Genomic DNA, 17,830 nt, shown 5'->3' on the forward strand with positions numbered 1-17,830 from the left:
AAGGAACAAAAGGATCAGGATCCAAATAGAAAAGTCAAAACCGACAGAGTGGTGTTGTGGTCCTTTTAATTCAGATTTTGGATTGAATCTTTGTAGTAAATGAAAGAAAAAAGAATAAACTCAGAAAATGACGAGCAGAGAAACAGATAATAATAGACAAAAGGGGCAGTGGGATATGGCTAACGCAAAGCATCTCAAACTAAGAAGAAGAATCTGAAACTAGAAGGTGTGAAATGTGGCATTAGATAAAGCTCTGCAAAATGGCATTAGATAGCAAAATTAAATTAAACTAAAAATGCTCTAAAGCTCTACAATGAGAGAAGGAGAACAAAATACACAAAACCCTACTACACAAATGCTGTACCTTTTAGACAAAACCCATACAAGAATCAGAGTTCCCTCCACACACACTGACAATAAAATATCTCACTAACCCATCTAACCGAATAACCAACTTTCCCTTTCCTCCTCTCCAACTTCTCCACCGATCTGTTTGGAATATAAAAGAATAAATCATGAGCATCTAGCACTGAGTGTTACTTAAGACCAAACGAATTTAGGAAAGCTAACCTCCAGCTGATTCCATCGCCGCGTACCAATAGCTTTAAACTAACCATTTACTTAATGAGACCTACACAAGTTAAAAGCCTGCATCAGCGTGGAATTCAAGATTTATAAACAATCATAAAGTAATGTGTTCAGAACAATGAGCGTTACCGTTTTTTAAAACTTAGACATCGCCTTTTGATTTCTTCCCAGTGACAATCTGCATGATGCGAAGCCCTCTGCTAAAAGCTTCATTGAATAATATCCTCGTTTGCATTGATTGGAATCCAGGCATCCACGACAAGAACGCTACTGGAACCATTATGAGTATCCCGAACAATATGTCATACATGCGCGCAACAGAGACCACAGCGTTCCAGAAAACCCTGTACTTTGTCAGCCAACCCCTTTGAGTCTGTGCGATCAGCAGAATTCCCCAGCCGGTTGGGATGAATGCAAGAAGACTCGTGAAGATATCAATGAAGCTGAAATGCGTGAACTCTAGCAAAGCAACAATCACCAGTATAGCAAGCACGATCATGAGGAATTGGACTAGCCTGTACCGTATGTGAGCTTTTGCAGAATACTTGTCACGGGCATATTGGATTACTAGGAAGAGCACAAATATAGCAAAGATGTATATCCATGAGAACATGTAGACCAAAAGACTGGTAGATCCACTTGCAATTTTGAGCTGGTAAACAATTCCATACTGGAAGAAGAAAAACCTGAGGTCCAAGATGATCTCCACAATTTTTCCTGCCATCCCGGTGTTTCTCAGGTGGTCCTGTTCCTCATACCACCATTTTTCCCAGCTTTGTTCAGATTTCGTTGAGATTCTGCCTTGGTACCAGATCCAGTTCATAAAGTCTTCAAAGTCGTAGACTGTCTTAAGCCAGTCAAATCCTGATGGGTTGAACACAAATGGGGCCATTATCCATGAAATCACAAGGAACCAGCTGGTGAGAGTCATGGCTATGTAAATCAACGAGTCTTTGGCGACCGGACTGTGCGTTGCGTAGACTATGAGTATCAGCCCAAGCTCAATGGCCTTCACAAAGTGACTGCGTGCATACAATCGGTAGTTCTCAGTAAATCCCTTGTGCTCGACAACAAATCCACGTCCAGTAGCTCTATACTTCGCCCCACCATGGAGAATAGTTCGACCGAAATAGTGAGCTCTGGTCCCCATTGAGAATGTGTAAAAGACAGATGAAAGCTGAATCTGCATTCGAATGAAATTCCATATCGCCAGAAGGAAACCCTCCTCGAGAGACCATTCAACAATCATTGGCAGGGCAGTGAACAGACCAAGCTGAACGATGAACTGCTGGTTCAAGATCACCCCAAGCGCCGCGTTGGTGTCTGTACTGTCCGCTAGAGCAGACTTCTCAACCCCGCTGAGAGCCAGATAAACCCGGCCCCAGAGGAAAGCGTAAACAGTAAGAATGACCATCATCGTGTTGAAGAAAAACCCGACCGTTGTGTAGAAAAAGGACAACATTCTGAAGAAATCGAGCCTGTGACCGAGCCGGTACACATCTCGGCTAAGAACCTGCTCTCCATTCCCACTGGCTACCTTAGCCTCAAACATGGATATCTGATTCAATCCAACATCCCGACCCTTCCCAACCTGAATATATGCACAACGACAAAGGTTATGCAAATTGCATTGCATTAAGGAGATAAACAAGTCTAAAGTGCAAGATTATAACAAAAGTAGAATTATAGGATCGTTGTAGCATAGTTTGTCAAAAATAATCTAAACAGTGGACCCTTCCAACCTGAATATACTCGTGGTGGGTGACGTTTCCACCCCTCAATGTGCAATTAAACCCTGCAAAGATGTCCTCACTGATATTTATGACTCTGGAAGCCTTGCTGATGCCGCCTCGACTCAAGAACCAGAATCTGTCAAATACATCAGGGTGGCCATAATGCATTCTAACCTTCAGCGGGTTTGCAAGAACACGCTGACCAAGAGTGACAAAACTTGTCTCCTGAGCAGACATGAACCACGCCAGCGACGAGACTGAGCCTGTGAAGATATGCTCCCGGACACCAAGAATAGTTGGTTTTCTGATCCCATGATAATGTTTGTACTCCTGGAGCAAATTTCTCATCTTGAGAGCTTCCTCAAAATAGCTGTCTTGGTTCATATCAATGGTCTGAACAGCATCACCACGGGTAAAAATCATTGCATGATTCTGGTTCTCCGGCTTTCCCTCGCCCAGCTTCACCGGACCAGGTAGCTTCACTCGGAATATCTCCACTTCCTTCTCCAACTGGTGATCGTATTTCACCAGAACAGAGTAATACTCAGTCTCTTCTCTTCCAGCAGGCACCTCATCCACATATGCAATACGGAGAGCTTCGTTCTGTTTCATCAGATACAGAATTTCCTCTGCCTGAGGCTCCTTCTTTGCTTTTTGAGACCCATAGATCTGGCATGCCACAACATATGTGAATTTCATCAATGCAGTCCCATACTCATGGCCTTTATACAGCGTACTCACAGAACTACTTGCTCTGCTCAAGGACGATCGGTCGTTTTCAGAGACAACCCCATCAGATCGATCACCCAGTTCTCCCTGCAAACTCCTCACAGAACCAAGCTCCTGAGCACCCTCCCGAATGTCCATTTCAGATGCAGAGTCAAGAAAAGCGAGCATCTTAAGAGCTCGGTAGTAGTACATCATCCCCCGAACTGTACGTGCCAATGTCTGACCTCTGTAGGAAGCCCAAAGCCTGAGCTCTCTCAGCTTGGTTGTCCACAACTCGCTATCTGTCTTTATTCCCTCCCTATGCATCCGTTCCTTGAAATTTCTCCATTCATCAGCATAAATTGTCTGCAGGTAGTATAGGGTTGAAATCCCATCTTCAGTCTCATTTCGGAGCTGTTCTTTGCTGTATACAACTTCCTCACTGTAATATGGAGTCAGAACACTGAACGCCATCATCTTCTCAACCTGAGGTGCATGAGGCATGTTCATGAAAAGCGAATTACTGAAGAAAGCAATCCGCCGTCTCGCCTCTAAATTCACGGGAACACTGTGCATAGAGTCTCTAGAGGTGAGAATCGTGTGTAAGCGCCTAACCTGCCGGTAGAAGTCTTCATTGCTTGCATCAGGAAGCCTAATAGCATTCTGAAACAGTAACTTTGAGGCTGGGTCACGAGGAGTCAACCCTTCATTAGACAGCTGTTCAGTTGTCTTCTTCTCTGTAAAGAACTGTCGAGTTGCGATCTCATAAAGAGACTGCAGAACATTCACCACCCGACCACCATCCTTTTTCTCATCATTCAGCAGCCCAACCAACTTCTGCAGTGTTTCGTAAATCTTTGGCAGCAGGTCTACTCTAAAGGTCTTGACGAAATTCTCTGACTGAATGGAAAGATCAATCATCTGAAAGAAGACCGTAATTATCGAATGTTCTTCAGTGTCAGTTTTGATGATCGAGAGCAAAAGATGTTTGATGCTGTCATATGCCTCAACTACAGCACAACGCCTGTATTCATTCTTGCATATTTTGTGCCACATCCATTTATCAGGAGCGTCTACCAGTTCTCTGGCCTGGCTCAGTGCAAGCAAAAGCTCATTGCACAACAAGAAACATGGCCAGCGAATAACCGTCACATTCCAGGAATTTTTTGGCAGCTCCAGCAGCTCTACTTCTCGATCAGACACTATATCTTCTTCTCTGAAAGCTAAGATGATTTCATTCCAGATCAACGCAAACTTGTTGGCCTCAACCTGATTCGACTCGAGTTTTTTAAACGGCCGCCCAAATCCATACCTTAGCTTCAATCTGCAAACAGTACACAGCCTCAAGGTTATTATGATATTGTACAATTGAATTAAATGCAGAGAACCTGCTTTAACAGAAGTAAAATTTCACAGCTTGTACAGTCAAGTCAAGTCAAGCGTTAAACAGGAATATCAGTAGCATGCTTCCACAGACTGACCTATGAATGCCGTCCTTGAACTTATTACCAAAGCCTCTAGCATTCAGGAGTTGTTCCTCAGGCATTAGGTTGAACTGAATAGCGCTAGCAAAGAATTGAAACCTCAACCTAAGCTGTCCCATGTCCCTGATCTCCCCCAGATGATCAAACAGCCCAACAACAGCACCAACAATTGAAGAATATATTGCATACCAAATTTGAATATCCATCAGATATATCAACACAACGGGCAACCATAACAATGCGACAGAAAACCTATTGCTGTCACCAAAAAATTGATGCCACTCATAGTCTAAGTCCTTTAAGTTCCATAGCAGCTTTGAGGGTTTAATCATTGGCTTAACCTGGAGGAAGTAGCTAAATGTGAACTTTGTAGCTAGGACAAAAATCCAGAAAGTCGAGTACTTAATGTTATCCACTAAACCCTCTCTCAAACCTCGACCTACAAAGCTTTTGCCCTGAAACCACCAAGTTAGAGCAAAGAATATTTTCCAATTGGTCTCTTCCAGAAAGTTTCTCATCCATGGGATTATAAACAAAGCCAAAGCCAGAATTTCGGGCACCAAGAAGGCCACCACAGCGTAAAGGAATTGGTAGATCTTAGTCGTTGCGGCATTGGACCACTGTCTGTCTTGCCTCTTCTGCTTCCAGATGTTGATGTAAAGTACTGTAAAAGCTATGATCCAAACTGTGGCAGCTATAACCTTCATCAGCATTCTGAAAAAGTGCCGTTTGGTCTCTCTCGAAATGAGGGGAAATTGTGAAGCCGCGTCCAGCACAGCCTGCAAGAGTCTCATACCACTCCAGGTCAAGAACACGGTCAAAAGTCTCACCTGAACATCTTTTGCCTTCAAAGCATTCCATAGCTGCACTGTCACCGACTTATCCTCAGGTTTTTCCTCCCAAGCTACAATAATGGCGGCTTGAAGAAACAAAGCTAGCATCACCCAAAGCCGATCAAAACTCCTGTATAGGTAGAAGAATGTCCTGCGCTCCACAAAACCAGTTTTCCCTACACTTTTGCCTCTACTCTTGAAAAAATTGCTTCCCAAATCAAGCGGCCATTTCAATTTGCTGAAACATCGATCCGTCCAGAAGTACTCATTGATATCGTCGTAGTTTCTCCACTTACAATGCGCAACTGTACCGTTCTTGCTCTCATCAATCTCAGCTTGGATTGTATCGTAAATAGGTTTAACGACCCCGATTAAGAAAGCGTTTTCGCCTGAGATAGAAGGCAAAAAAGGTTGACCGGTGTTCTCATCGAGGCAGTCCTCTAAGATTTTGTTGAGCTCCGAGGCCATGTTATGGAAGATGTAACAAATACATTCAGGCATAAACCTAAGATTCGCGGCCTCTCCCCATATGAGAAGATAGAGTCCAACATAGAGAAGCTCACGTCTCGAATCAGGGTTCCGATCTGAGATCCAGATATTTGATTTTTTCCCCAAATACGAACACCAGCTAGAGTAGTTACCAAGAAGTTTCCGACGAAACCGACGAACAACAGCGGAATCGAGAGAATCAATATTATCCGGCGGCGGAGAGAGACGCATCTGAGCATTCGCGAGATGAAGCACCATATGTTCACGCTGGTTACGAACGTTATCCTTCTGGAAACCAAAGAACAAGGCGAGCCAGTCGAGGAGATCGTAGTGAGAGCGCCATTGAACATACGGCGGACGACGAAGGTCCCCTACGGTTTTAAGAGCAGCGGCGGCGGCACGAACCTCGGGAAACCGTAAGGAAGGATGGTCGGCGAGGAGATTGTTAACGGGAATGATATTATAAGGCTCCTCTTCGATTCCGGCAGCATCCGCCGCCAACGGCCGTCCGGTTTGCGGCGGGACGGTGCGGTGGCGGAGGCTCATAGTAGCATGTAGTAGATCTCGGAAATTTCTGGGAGAAAAAGCTTGAGTGAATCAACAACAATGGAGAGAAATCGAAACGAGCGGTGCGGTTCTTCGTTTTAAGCTTGAAGACGGCGACAACGACAACGACGACGAGACGATTTTGCCTCCTTTCCGCGTTTCAGTTTCTTCCACTTTTTTTACTTTCTTTTTTTGCTGGCTTTAATTTGTATTTTTAACCAATATAATTTGAATTTTTCCTTTTTCTTAAAGATCCTTTTACATTAATATATATATATATACTTAAAGCATTACCTAAAAAATGATTATACTAATGATCAAATTCTTTATATGTTTATGGTTTTATTTAACAAAATTTAAAGATTTTATCCTAATTATGAGATTTTGTTAATTTTATATACAGAAATTATTATTTTTGGTGCTTATACTTGATAAATATTGATTATTGGATAAATGATACATTTTTTAAGTTTTAAATGCTTATAGGAAATTTCTTTGTATATTTTAATTCAACCTTTATAGTTTCCTTACTATATAAGTTAAGAAACAATATTTAAAAAAGTCATCACAAAGAAAGAAACAAAAAAAAAAGACATTAATGTGGATTTGAAAATCTGAAATTAATTCATAATCTTGGATCTCCCAATATTAAGAGCTTTTATAATTTGTGCGCAATGCTTTACAGATTAATATGCTTATTAGTAATAAGATAATGTGTTGATCGTTAGACGTTTATTAATTGTAATAGTATAAATCAATAATATTAGTGTCATTTAATAAATAATTGACGTAAATCCATCTTTTACAATAAAATGAAAATCATTTATAAATCTACCCGTTCTAGTATTTTTTAAATATTTTTCTGCCTACAAGTCTATTGATGTTGTTATAACTTTTTTATGGTTCTTTTTCTATAGACATGTTGATGATGGTTAAAAACTTAAAAGTTCTTAATATAACAACTGTATTTTGTGGTCACAAAATTATCTTATAAATGTAACAATTATGTAAAAGTTTGTGATTAGTCAAGATTTTATGCAAGAATATGGTTAATCACCTGGTCAATATTACACGGAGAAGCAAAAGACCTTCGCATTCGTATATGTCTCCAATATTAAAACCTGTCATATTCGTAAAATTGACTTATATATCTTTCTGATTTCAAAACCTAACCTTTGAGCATCAGTGATACACGAAAAAGCAAAAATGTAATCTATGAAAATCATATAATAAAATTCGAGCCAAAGCAATATTTGTTACTAATAATACAAAAATGAGATACAAGTGGAGCGTTTTATTTCATAAACAGCTGGAAAAGTCATTGAACGGCAAATGCGACCGCTTTGGACGCTAAAATAAGAACCCTAATAATAATAATTCTCATATATTTGCTTTAAAGTTTTTAAATTCAATTGGATTCACATGGGACCTTTCTCCCATTTTCATAATAATTTGTTTCATCAAAAAGATAGAATGTCCCATTCTCGAATTATTATATTTATATATATCCCAAAGCTTATAAATTCTCGCTAAATACAAAATTAATAAAAAACTGTCATAACCAAACAAATTGACGCGTTGAATAATATGACCAAATCGTACCGTCATTTTTTCTTACTATATTAATTTCTTACCGATTTTTAGAATTTATTAATTTGTTTCATACTAGATATAATATATTAATTGATTTATAAATTATAGATCCTGACCTATTAAAAACTTCTCTTTCCTCCCTCCGAAGTATTCTCCCTTCTCTCTCCTCAAGAAGTAGCTCAAGACATCGTTGCTTTTTGGCCGGAGATTAACGTTCGGTGGCTCCTTTAGCACCAACGTTGATTCTCCCATTAGTTTTATTTGCTTTTGTTGTGTTTCGTTTTTAGTCTATGGGGTTGTTGCAAGTTTCTTCTTCAGAGATTCAATGGTGATTTTTTTGGCCTTCCAACCAATCAACCCACCGCCATCCATAATCGCTTTTGTGGTTGGTGTTATGGTAAAGGCAGCTTTTTCCAAGCTTTCTCCACTCGAACCAACATCGAAATCTGGGTGAGATTTGATGTTTCTTGACTCCTTCATACCGGATCTAGTCGATTACATATCGTCTTCACCGGCATGCAACTTTTGGCGGTTTAAATTCCCTCTACCGAGGTTCCGTCGTGCCATTCTTAGGTAGATCAAGACCTCTAATTTTCGAAGTCTACAAATTATCAAGCGAGGACTACAAGACCAGAAGTTCAAGCCAATACATCTGTGTTCCAGAAGTCTCTAGATCAACTTCCGATCTTGAAAATAACCAGTAAATTGAAGAAGAAAGAAGCAAAGTGATAACATTCATAGTTTTAATGTTTATAAGCTTAGTGTATCCTGATTATTCGGAAAATCGTTTCGATAATTAGGTTTTGATTCCGGGAGTTTTCTTTATACTCGCCGGCTTTGTGTCCGGAGGGGTTTTTACCCTTGTCGGCTTTGTGCCCGGAAAGATTATGATCTTTGCCGGCTTGGTATAAGTTTATCGATGTGCCTTTGTTTAGGTTTTTAGCCGTATCCTGTGTGGATATGTAATGTTTGTCTTTTATGACATATCAATAAAATTTCTTATGGGAAAAAAAAAAAAAGATCCTGACCTAGTCAAACGACCAACCCAGTATTTAAAAAGACAATCAAGTGAATCTAGTCATCTTCTACTATTTTTAACACTTCAGATATTTATTTTCGAGTTATTATAATGCTCTTCTCTGGGACTATCTGTATATTGAATGTTTTAAAATAATATGCATGTGGGATTGATTTATAATCCCATAAGGTGGAATCTTCCTTTTGGTTCTGACATTCAACAAATGGTCGCATGTGCTTTCAGCCTTTCACAAAGCATTGAAGAAACACACACACGATTTTATAGCAACTTTAACGCTACATTCTCCGATGACGGTTTTGTTTACCACAACTGAACAAGTGTCCGATACTAAAATAGTTTGGATACCTACAACTTCACTCATCTCTTGAGTCTTGAGCTAACTCTTCTTATAGTCCTTAAACTATAATAACGCAGTATACAAATTTTAAATTGTTTCTTAATAGTTTTAGTATTCCATAATCCGTAAAGGAATCTATAAAAAGCCATGAAAATTTCGACACGTAAATAGAAATTACACAAACACAATACACAAACTACGTCTCAAGTCGACATTGAGCTAAGGTTTAAGGTATTAATTTGTGTCTATGAGAGACGTAAAATTAGATGGATACTCGAGGAAAAAAGGGGAAAAAAGGTTAGATTCAAGATTTCTGAAGGAGAAAAGGGTCGACGACGGAGTGGAGAGAATACAAGAGTAAGAAGACGTAGAGGACGAGTGCCACGAAACCGGCGATTAGAGCTCCGGTGATCTGATCGCAGAACTTTGGAACTTGGCCGCAAATCGGAAGCCAACCTGCGTTTGCGTTTCCCTTCTTTCCCACTTGTGCCACTGCTAGTGCTGCCGATAAGCTTGACGTCAGTAGCATTGTCATCACCTTGATTAGTTAATGAAAACAACAAATTAATGTAACAAAACTTATAAAAGTAAACGCATTAATATGTTTTAGCTAAAATTAAAGTTGCAATAATTTGTTGATATATTTATTTAATCGTCACTAGTCACTACACTCTAATTGTTACGTAAAAAATCGAAAACAAATGAAAGAGTACACCCGAATTAAAACTCAGGTGCACAAATAACGCAAACTGAACGTGAACCAATGATATATTTATACAGTAATATCATAATCTTTAATTCTTGAACTACACCATATGGATCAATATTTACCGAGAAAATGACAAAATAGTTGTGAAAAATTCTCACAGTAAATCTATTTTTTTTATTTACTACACTATCACAGTAAATTTTCTCATTGCATTTTGTTGCCAATAAATAATGTCGCTAATATGAGATGAAATTTCGATGAAGATTTTTAAATAAAGTTAACCAGAAATTAACGATGTCAGTTTAATTAATTAAGTAAATGAATGCATGGATGGAAAAATACAAAATGTTACCAAATCCAAGACGACGACGAATTTCCAAAGCAAACTCTCCTTTGGAAGAAACAGAACCAGAAAGCTGTAAACAGTCACGACAGCGTTTGCGATCACAAAATACCTGCGAAATTAACATATTCACATAAGTCTCCATAAGATGTATAACAATGAACACATAAACAAAAAATGAAAAGTTTGTGTACATACTTAAACGAGGCCATGTCGGTGTACTTAGCTTCAAGAGAGACGGCGAAGAAGGAAGCTCTCTCGTGGCTAGTGACCATAACTACCACGGCTGCAAGAGCTGCACCAAAAGCTGCCAATCGCAGCACAAGCCCTCCTATTCTCTTCGTCAACTTCACCATCGATCGTTCGATTAATGTAGATTTCAATTTCTAAAAAAAAAAGTTTATATGAAACAGAAGAAACTGTAAGAACAAAAAAACATTGGAGAGAAGTGTAAGAATACGTACGAACACATAAACTCAGTAAAGTAACTAGTTGGTAATCAACGATATATATATATATATATATATATATATATATATTAGTTGAGTGGGATGTGTTTGTTAGTTGAGATTTTTCAACTATATTCACCGTCACCGTCCGATTTTTCAACGCACGACATCTTTCTCTTTTGTTCTCTTTAAGACATGTGGAGCTACAAAACAAATTATGTATTTCTTTTTATTATAAGTTGTTTCATTGGAATAAATTATAAAAATATTAACTTTGAACCGCACATAATGACAGAATGTATACAGAAAATCCAAAACTGATGTCATGGTGGTGAATCTATATATATATATATATATTCTGTTTTGTCATTGGTACAGATTATAGAATACGTATAACAATGTTAGTTGTAATATTATTTTCCTTTTTTTTTTGTTCATGAAAATGAATGTTCTATACTTAACTGTCAATTTCTAAACTCGCATGGATTCTAGTTTTTTCAATAATGTGTTGTTTTACAAATTGTGTGTGTTTTGAGTGTTTATTTTGAATAATATATAGTTTATAGAAAAAAACTGGGATAATATAACAGTTGATTCAAACTATATACATAGTTGCGAATTAAAGATGTCACTGTAATGACAGATGTTGTAGTTTCTATTATTATTAGATTCATGAACGATGACATCATTGAAGAAACAAATATCGAAGTTTTTCATTGAGCCGTTGTCCTAACTTATAGGTGTATCTTCGGTATGTTTTGTCTGCTAGGGGACTCGTATTAAAGTTGACATTTTGATTGGACACAATCGAATGTGTCTGTATCGATATTCTTGTCAACAGTGTATATGCTGATAGTGTTTACCAACAACAAGTCCTTTTTATTTAAAATTATCACGTTTAGTAGCAATTTTAAATCTTAATTCTTTCTGAATATATTGATTTAACATTGCTTTAAATGAAAAAAAAAGTCAGTGAAAAGCAAAATTAGAGTTGTGTTGTATGACTTTATATGAGTTTATCGAAATATGTAGAGAAGTAAGTATCTTGAAGTGGGTGACCTATTAAAAAAAAAGTGTTTTCACATAAAGAGAAGACATTGAACATTCTCCTATGTTTAGAATATAATCCAATTATAGAAACTAGCTAGTTTCAAAATAGTTTAAATCTTGTGTCGTTTTTCAAATTTTTTGTTTGTTTTGGTTTAAACTTTAAACCATATACAGTGTATATTTACGAGAAGAATTTAGCTGTCAAATATGAAAGATCGTTTTTTTTTCTTTTTTTTTATATGAAAGATCGTTATATAAGTCCGTTTTAAAGAGCTAAATTTTGAATAGCTGACACTTAGAAATTATAAAATGGGCTTAATATAAGCCCATTAGGATATCTCAAAAGCTTCCTAATATAAGCCCATTAGTATATCTCAAAAGCTTCTCGGGCTTACAGATTGTACGTCAGAGCAGGATCTTACCCAAACGAATCAATTTTTTTTAAAAATACTCCTTATTTTTTTTTAATTTTTTCTATATATCATTTTTCGATTTTTATCGCGACCGTATTCTATGTTTTTGAGTATTAAATATTTTTACTTCTCTTTTTTTTTTCCGAAAATATTGAAAAAAATAAATAAGCAAAATTTGTTTGTTTTCAATGTACATAAAACAAAAATATAGCTATCAGTTTCACTTGTATTATTCCTCTTCCATAGTTTCGTTATCTTTTTTTAATTTATTTTCTATCTGGATATTATTTTTACACTTGGGATTAGGAGAATCTCTCTCTCTCTCTCGTCCTTCTTCTTCTTCTTTCTCTCTATCTAGCCATGGCTGCCTTCACTTGTACCACTCGTCCTCCAATTTCTCTCCGTTCCGATACTAAAATCGTATCCTCACCACCACCGTCTGCTTCTCTCTCTTCTCGGCGGATGTTCGCCGTGTTACCGGAATCGTCAGGTTTGAGAATCCGTCTTTCCCTTTCTTCGTCTTCGTTGACCTCGATTCATCATCCTAAGGTTTCTCCACTACGAAGAGCCGTCGTCTGTGAAGCTCAGAAAACTACTACCGATAGTATGTTGTTTTCTCACTCTTCCCTTGTTCGATTTTTATTTTTTTGGTTATTGACTTTGCTTGATTCGTGATTGTTCATGGATTTTAGTAGTTTGAACTGATTTTGTGTTGATGATTGATTTGTGTGAGGGTGAAATTAGAAGTGAGGTGCTCGAATTCGTGTTAGTAATTTGTAATCTTCAGCTATAAACCTTTGCAATTAGTTTACAGATTACTGAATCTGGAGGAAGAAGAGTTTGGTTATTAGGAGAGTATGCGTTTTTGAGAAATTTTCTGCTGGAAATGAGGGTTTCTGTTAAGAGGATCGATTCATGCTGGTTGCGTGAATATTGAAGAAAGTTGCATTTTTAGGATCTCTTCTTTTTGTGGATATTTTTTGGTTGGGAAATGTATATTTCTCTTTTCACAATTCTTAAGTAGAACACCATCACAATTTGGTTGGGTACCTACTCAGATACCACTTTTATTGGTTGGATCATATACACATTGTGACAAGAAACAGTTTTTTTGCTCATGAGAGTACAATGTGCTTTAGAGTAAATATATAGCTTTATCAAGTGTGTTGCTATTCTGAGATTATGTTTTATATCGATTGTGAAACACATGTGTACTCCGTTGTCAAGATTATGTTTAGAGAACCTTTCTCATCTAGATTACTATAGTAAAGGATTAGATACAACATACCCATTTGGCTGAAGATCGATAAATTGGTCAGCTGTCTGTTTGGTTAACTCATGAAGCATGTTATTCTTTTATCTTCTTGGCTAATTTTTGTTGGTTTCTTTCATGAATTTAAATGGTTTAGCTATAACTTATTGATATGGGTTATTGATGCTTGCAGTTACAGTGGTCACTGACTCAACATGGGAGTCTCTAGTTCTTAAGGCAGACGGGCCTGTATTGGTTGACTTTTGGGCACCATGGTGTGGACCTTGCAAGATGATTGACCCGCTCGTGAATGACCTAGCACAACATTACACTGGGAAGATCAAATTCTACAAACTAAACACTGATGAATCCCCTACAACCCCAGGCCAGTACGGAGTTAGAAGCATCCCAACGATCATGATATTTGTCAATGGTGAGAAGAAGGATACAATCATAGGTGCAGTGCCCAAAACCACTCTGACATCTAGCCTTGATAAGTTCTTGTGATGAAATTTTACTTTTGAGTCTGTAAGATCTCTTATCTCTGTCTCTCTCTCGTTGTTGTTCTCTCTGTAACGCAGCTTTCTTTATAGCAGCTATCTGTTTCTTCAACTGTATCTTCTTCATCACTGAACATCTAGAACTGGATAAATAATATGATGTCATGTCTTAATGTGAATTTTTATCGGTTTGAAGATGTTTAGAGATGCGGAACTAGTGAAATCAAAGATCAATCTTGGATTAGGCTAATGCTACCTCATTACACAAAACATTTTTGGTCATGAAAGGGATCTTAAGATTGCTAGGTTCTGCAACTTTTTTTGATGAGCAAACACACGCTAAGGTTTGTTACATACTGTATTCTTAAACTCTTCTTAATCGTATATTATTAGATTATTGTATTCGGTGATACCTCTACTCCGTATTACGCAAAGGGGCTAAAGGTTTTATTCATTTCTAAAGAAAGATTTAAATAAAACTGAAAAAGAAAAGAAAACTCAATATCGATCCATATTTACGTTTGAAATATCTATTTGTAATCGTTACATATTTTATTATTTATGATCTATATCCATAAATTGAGCAAAGAAGTTTATGTGTACCCAATTTATGGACAAGGATGTGTCAATTAGGACAAAATGAATAAAACCCAAAAGAATTGAAGTGTTTGGACTGATCCACAGTTCCCGACAAAAATTTGGGGGTTTTAGAGTTGTTTGTCCGGTAATCCGACCCAAACCAAGTTAGAGTTGCTATGGACATTATAAATAAATTAGAAATCTCCACAAGATAAATCATATGATAAGTTCATGAAGTTTAAGTGTTAGATTGCCAAGAAAAATTTCAGATATATCTCTAAACCTCGTTGGACTATGCACATGGTTGCACAATTTAATAAGTTGAATAGGTTGAAAAACATTTCCATCTAACTTTCACCGATTGAATTACAAATGTTGAAAGAATTACTCTACTCGTTCAACTTAAAAAATTAAAAAATTAAAAAAATAAACAAATTATAAAAATGTTCAATTTGTTCACACACATTTTTGGAGATGAAATGGTTGAATGATATTCATTCCAGTTTGATTCAACTTAATATTTGTAACCTATTTTATTTTTTTACACTCTTTGTAGCAAGTTCACTATATATAGTTAGGAGACTTAGACTCAGTTCAATCGACCCTGTTAAATCTTAAATCTAAGACGTTCTTTACATATAGAACAAGCCGAAATCGGATAAGCAACATCCAAAACGGATTTTTCTAGCAAGAGCCGTTAAAATATAATGTTGTTCTTTGTATCCATTTGCATTGTCGAAGAAAATAACATTTCCATATAATATCAATAAACAAATTGCGTTTGCCGACAAAAAAATGCGCAGCAAACTGATATGAGGTAGAATCATGCATGTTCGTTTTGGTTTTCATCTTTGAAAAAACCAAAAGTTACGGCGGAAGGCAAAAACATCAGGCATTGAACTTAAATCGTAAATTGGATGAAACCTTTTCTATTGGTGATGTCTTTCTTTTTGGTTGTTGCTGAAGATAAGGTCATAAGAAAGGTGCACTCCGGTCATATAATAATACTATTATCATAACCCATTGGACTATTCTAAATGCTCGTGATCTTTGTTTGTATGAACTTTAGCGACCTTAAGAAAGTCACGAACCTTCATAAATAGAACATAAGAATAGCATGATTGAAACTGGAACGTAAAGTGTGAAGAAGTATTGAAACAAGTCAAGTCAATATAGAAATTAGAACAAAAATGCGAAAACATTGAAACAAGCCAAAGTCAATATCGGACAAACTTCCGTGAAACCTAACTCCCACTTGAGGTTCTTAGATTGTTTGAAAAGACATACTTGTATGAAGACTTTAGTTTGATCGATGTTTATAATATTAACAAGCGGACAACGTTTCAATCATTTGATTTTGATTGTCGGCCATATTCTCCTACCAAACGACGAGTTGCAGTTGGATCAGATGAATAACAAAACATTGAAACGGTGGATATATATATGTTTCCGAATATTCAAATGTTCGGTTAAGATGAACACTAGCTTTTTCTAATATTTTCAACGAATAAATTATACACAACGGAACTATATATCATTGTTTCACTTCATGCATGTTTCACGATGCATATGTTTTCATACCTATTTAAACACAAATATCATGTAATAACACAATTACAAATGTATATATATATTGACAGAAATCAAAAACTAAATGGAAGTTGATAGTCAACATTATCAATAAAAAAAAAAAAGTTTAGTTTTGTAGCGAAGATTAAACAAACACACAAGTTTATTTATTCTTAATTAACATTGCATTAAAGAAGGATAAGAAGAGTTGATCCGAAGAAAACCTGAGAGATGTTTACGTGTTGAAGATGAATAACGACGTTCTAATAAAGTTTAAATAACCACTAATTAATCTACACAAGTACTTAACGTGTATCATGAAACCATTGAATTAATAATTGAAAACCAATCACACCAAATAATTTTCCGAAGAAGGAACTAGTCCACGCCTCAGGAGAATTAGTCCGATGATATATATCTAACAAATCCTCATTCATTATAGTTTGTTTTTGTTTTGCGCCTAATCACTTAAAGATTCGGCTATTAGATTATGGTTTAGATCGAACGGTTTATGATACCATTACGTTAAACACTCTTAATACGTATACTAGAGTATTTTGGTTTAATGCAATGTAGATTACAATTTGAAAGGTCTACATAACCGTTCACTCTAAACCATATCGGCTTCCAATTTATTTAAAGAAACAGTAGTATAAGTGTATAACTCAAGAACAATTAATAAAATAAAAAGTTCCCCACAAAGCAAAACAGAGAATGCGTGACTCTTGAGGTTTGTTTAATGTGAGATGAGAGCTCTCATCGTCGTTAGCTGTGAAAGGTCTGACGCAAAGCGTGAAGAGAGCCCATCTCCAACCTCTCATTACTCCTTTTTTTTTTTTCTCTTTTTTGAGTTCTTCACTCCAACCAATCACCACCTTTCTCACTAAGATTTCTTTATCAATTTAGTAGTAGTAATTAAGAAATTGTACTAGTGTTAATTAATCATCATCCATTGGTCAGTTAACTTACTCCTTCCATGTACATTGTTCTCTCTTGTCGACCATTGATTAACTTACTTAAACATGTTGAAATATTTGGTGCTTAATTTGATTGGAATCTAAATTTTTGTTTAACATTGGCATTTGTTGACTAAAAAGACAAAAAAATATTGGCAATTATGAGTTGGGGATATATTCACAAAATTTTGACTTGTGAAAAACGTACAAATAATTTTTATTTATTTATCGCTTACCTTACAAATGTGCATACAATTTTCTTTTAGTGGGGTGAATGCAATGCACCTAACAAAGAAGTGGTATGACATTTGTGACACGAGCGTTAACACATCATGAAATGGTCCTTTTGTTTTCCCACTCAACCAAATTACTTGAAAAAGATAAAAAAGAGTGTTTTGTGATACAAGTAAACTCTATTATATCTACTAGTAGTTTACCATAACAAAATACTCTTAAAAAAAAAAAAAAAAAAATCCAATAGAGACGTATTCTAGTTGTAGAAGTAAAATCTCTTGATATATCCTCAAGTATGTTAAAAATTTAAAAGTTTTCTATTTTTAATTTTTTTTGGATAATGTATTACTTCTACATAAAGATTTGGTGTTTATGGAATATGTGGATTGGCTTCTATTTTTGGTTATGGTATGTAAATTTGCATAT

General features: G+C 36.4%; 3 protein-coding genes and 1 non-coding gene across 4 annotated transcripts; 1 reads left to right on the plus strand and 3 right to left on the minus strand.

The window, feature by feature from the left end:
• Window positions 1–214: 214 nt before the first annotated feature.
• On the minus strand, window positions 215–6,561 carry LOC111830193 (callose synthase 12). The gene is made up of 5 exons (XM_023781713.1): window positions 4,511–6,561; window positions 2,331–4,353; window positions 718–2,179; window positions 571–631; window positions 215–489 (listed from the first exon to the last, which is right to left on the minus strand). The coding sequence occupies exons 1-3, from the start codon at window positions 6,379–6,381 to the stop codon at window positions 731–733; spliced, it is 5,343 nt and encodes a 1,780-aa protein (XP_023637481.1). The 5' UTR covers window positions 6,382–6,561; the 3' UTR covers window positions 215–489; window positions 571–631; window positions 718–730.
• Window positions 3,176–3,253, minus strand: LOC111830304. The gene has a single exon (XR_002833688.1). It is a non-coding gene; the product is annotated as a small nucleolar RNA J33 (small nucleolar RNA).
• Window positions 6,562–9,427: 2,866 nt separating the features above from the next.
• LOC17884059 (CASP-like protein 1C1) lies at window positions 9,428–10,871 on the minus strand. The gene is made up of 3 exons (XM_006288712.2): window positions 10,601–10,871; window positions 10,412–10,514; window positions 9,428–9,888 (listed from the first exon to the last, which is right to left on the minus strand). Exons 1-3 carry the CDS (start codon window positions 10,756–10,758, stop codon window positions 9,655–9,657), a joined length of 495 nt encoding a protein of 164 aa, XP_006288774.2. The 5' UTR covers window positions 10,759–10,871; the 3' UTR covers window positions 9,428–9,654.
• Window positions 10,872–12,581: 1,710 nt separating this feature from the next.
• Window positions 12,582–14,247, plus strand: LOC17881547 (thioredoxin M2, chloroplastic). Its single transcript, XM_006286513.2, has 2 exons — window positions 12,582–12,918; window positions 13,760–14,247. The coding sequence occupies exons 1-2, from the start codon at window positions 12,675–12,677 to the stop codon at window positions 14,071–14,073; spliced, it is 558 nt and encodes a 185-aa protein (XP_006286575.1). The 5' UTR covers window positions 12,582–12,674; the 3' UTR covers window positions 14,074–14,247.
• The last annotated feature ends 3,583 nt before the right edge of the window (window positions 14,248–17,830 follow it).

This window comes from Capsella rubella, unplaced genomic scaffold (genome assembly GCF_000375325.1).
Source record: "Capsella rubella cultivar Monte Gargano unplaced genomic scaffold, Caprub1_0 scaffold_6, whole genome shotgun sequence".
Taxonomy (NCBI): Eukaryota; Viridiplantae; Streptophyta; class Magnoliopsida; order Brassicales; family Brassicaceae; genus Capsella; species Capsella rubella.

Bases quoted from the DNA above. Each gene is read 5' to 3' on its own strand.
- LOC17881547 (XM_006286513.2), top strand. From the start codon at position 12,675: ATGGCTGCCTTCACTTGTACCACTCGTCCTCCAATTTCTCTCCGTTCC. The intron at 12,919-13,759 runs GTATGTTGTTTT...TGATGCTTGCAG, and splicing joins TCAGAAAACTACTACCGATA to TTACAGTGGTCACTGACTCA.
- LOC17884059 (XM_006288712.2), bottom strand. From the start codon at position 10,758: ATGGTGAAGTTGACGAAGAGAATAGGAGGGCTTGTGCTGCGATTGGCA. The intron at 10,515-10,600 runs GTATGTACACAA...TTAATTTCGCAG, and splicing joins ACCGACATGGCCTCGTTTAA to GTATTTTGTGATCGCAAACG. The intron at 9,889-10,411 runs GTAACATTTTGT...TAACTAATCAAG, and splicing joins TCGTCGTCGTCTTGGATTTG to GTGATGACAATGCTACTGAC.
- LOC111830193 (XM_023781713.1), bottom strand. From the start codon at position 6,381: ATGAGCCTCCGCCACCGCACCGTCCCGCCGCAAACCGGACGGCCGTTG. The intron at 4,354-4,510 runs GTCAGTCTGTGG...TACTGTTTGCAG, and splicing joins TTCAAGGACGGCATTCATAG to ATTGAAGCTAAGGTATGGAT. The intron at 2,180-2,330 runs GTTGGAAGGGTC...GCATATATTCAG, and splicing joins CCCACCACGAGTATATTCAG to GTTGGGAAGGGTCGGGATGT.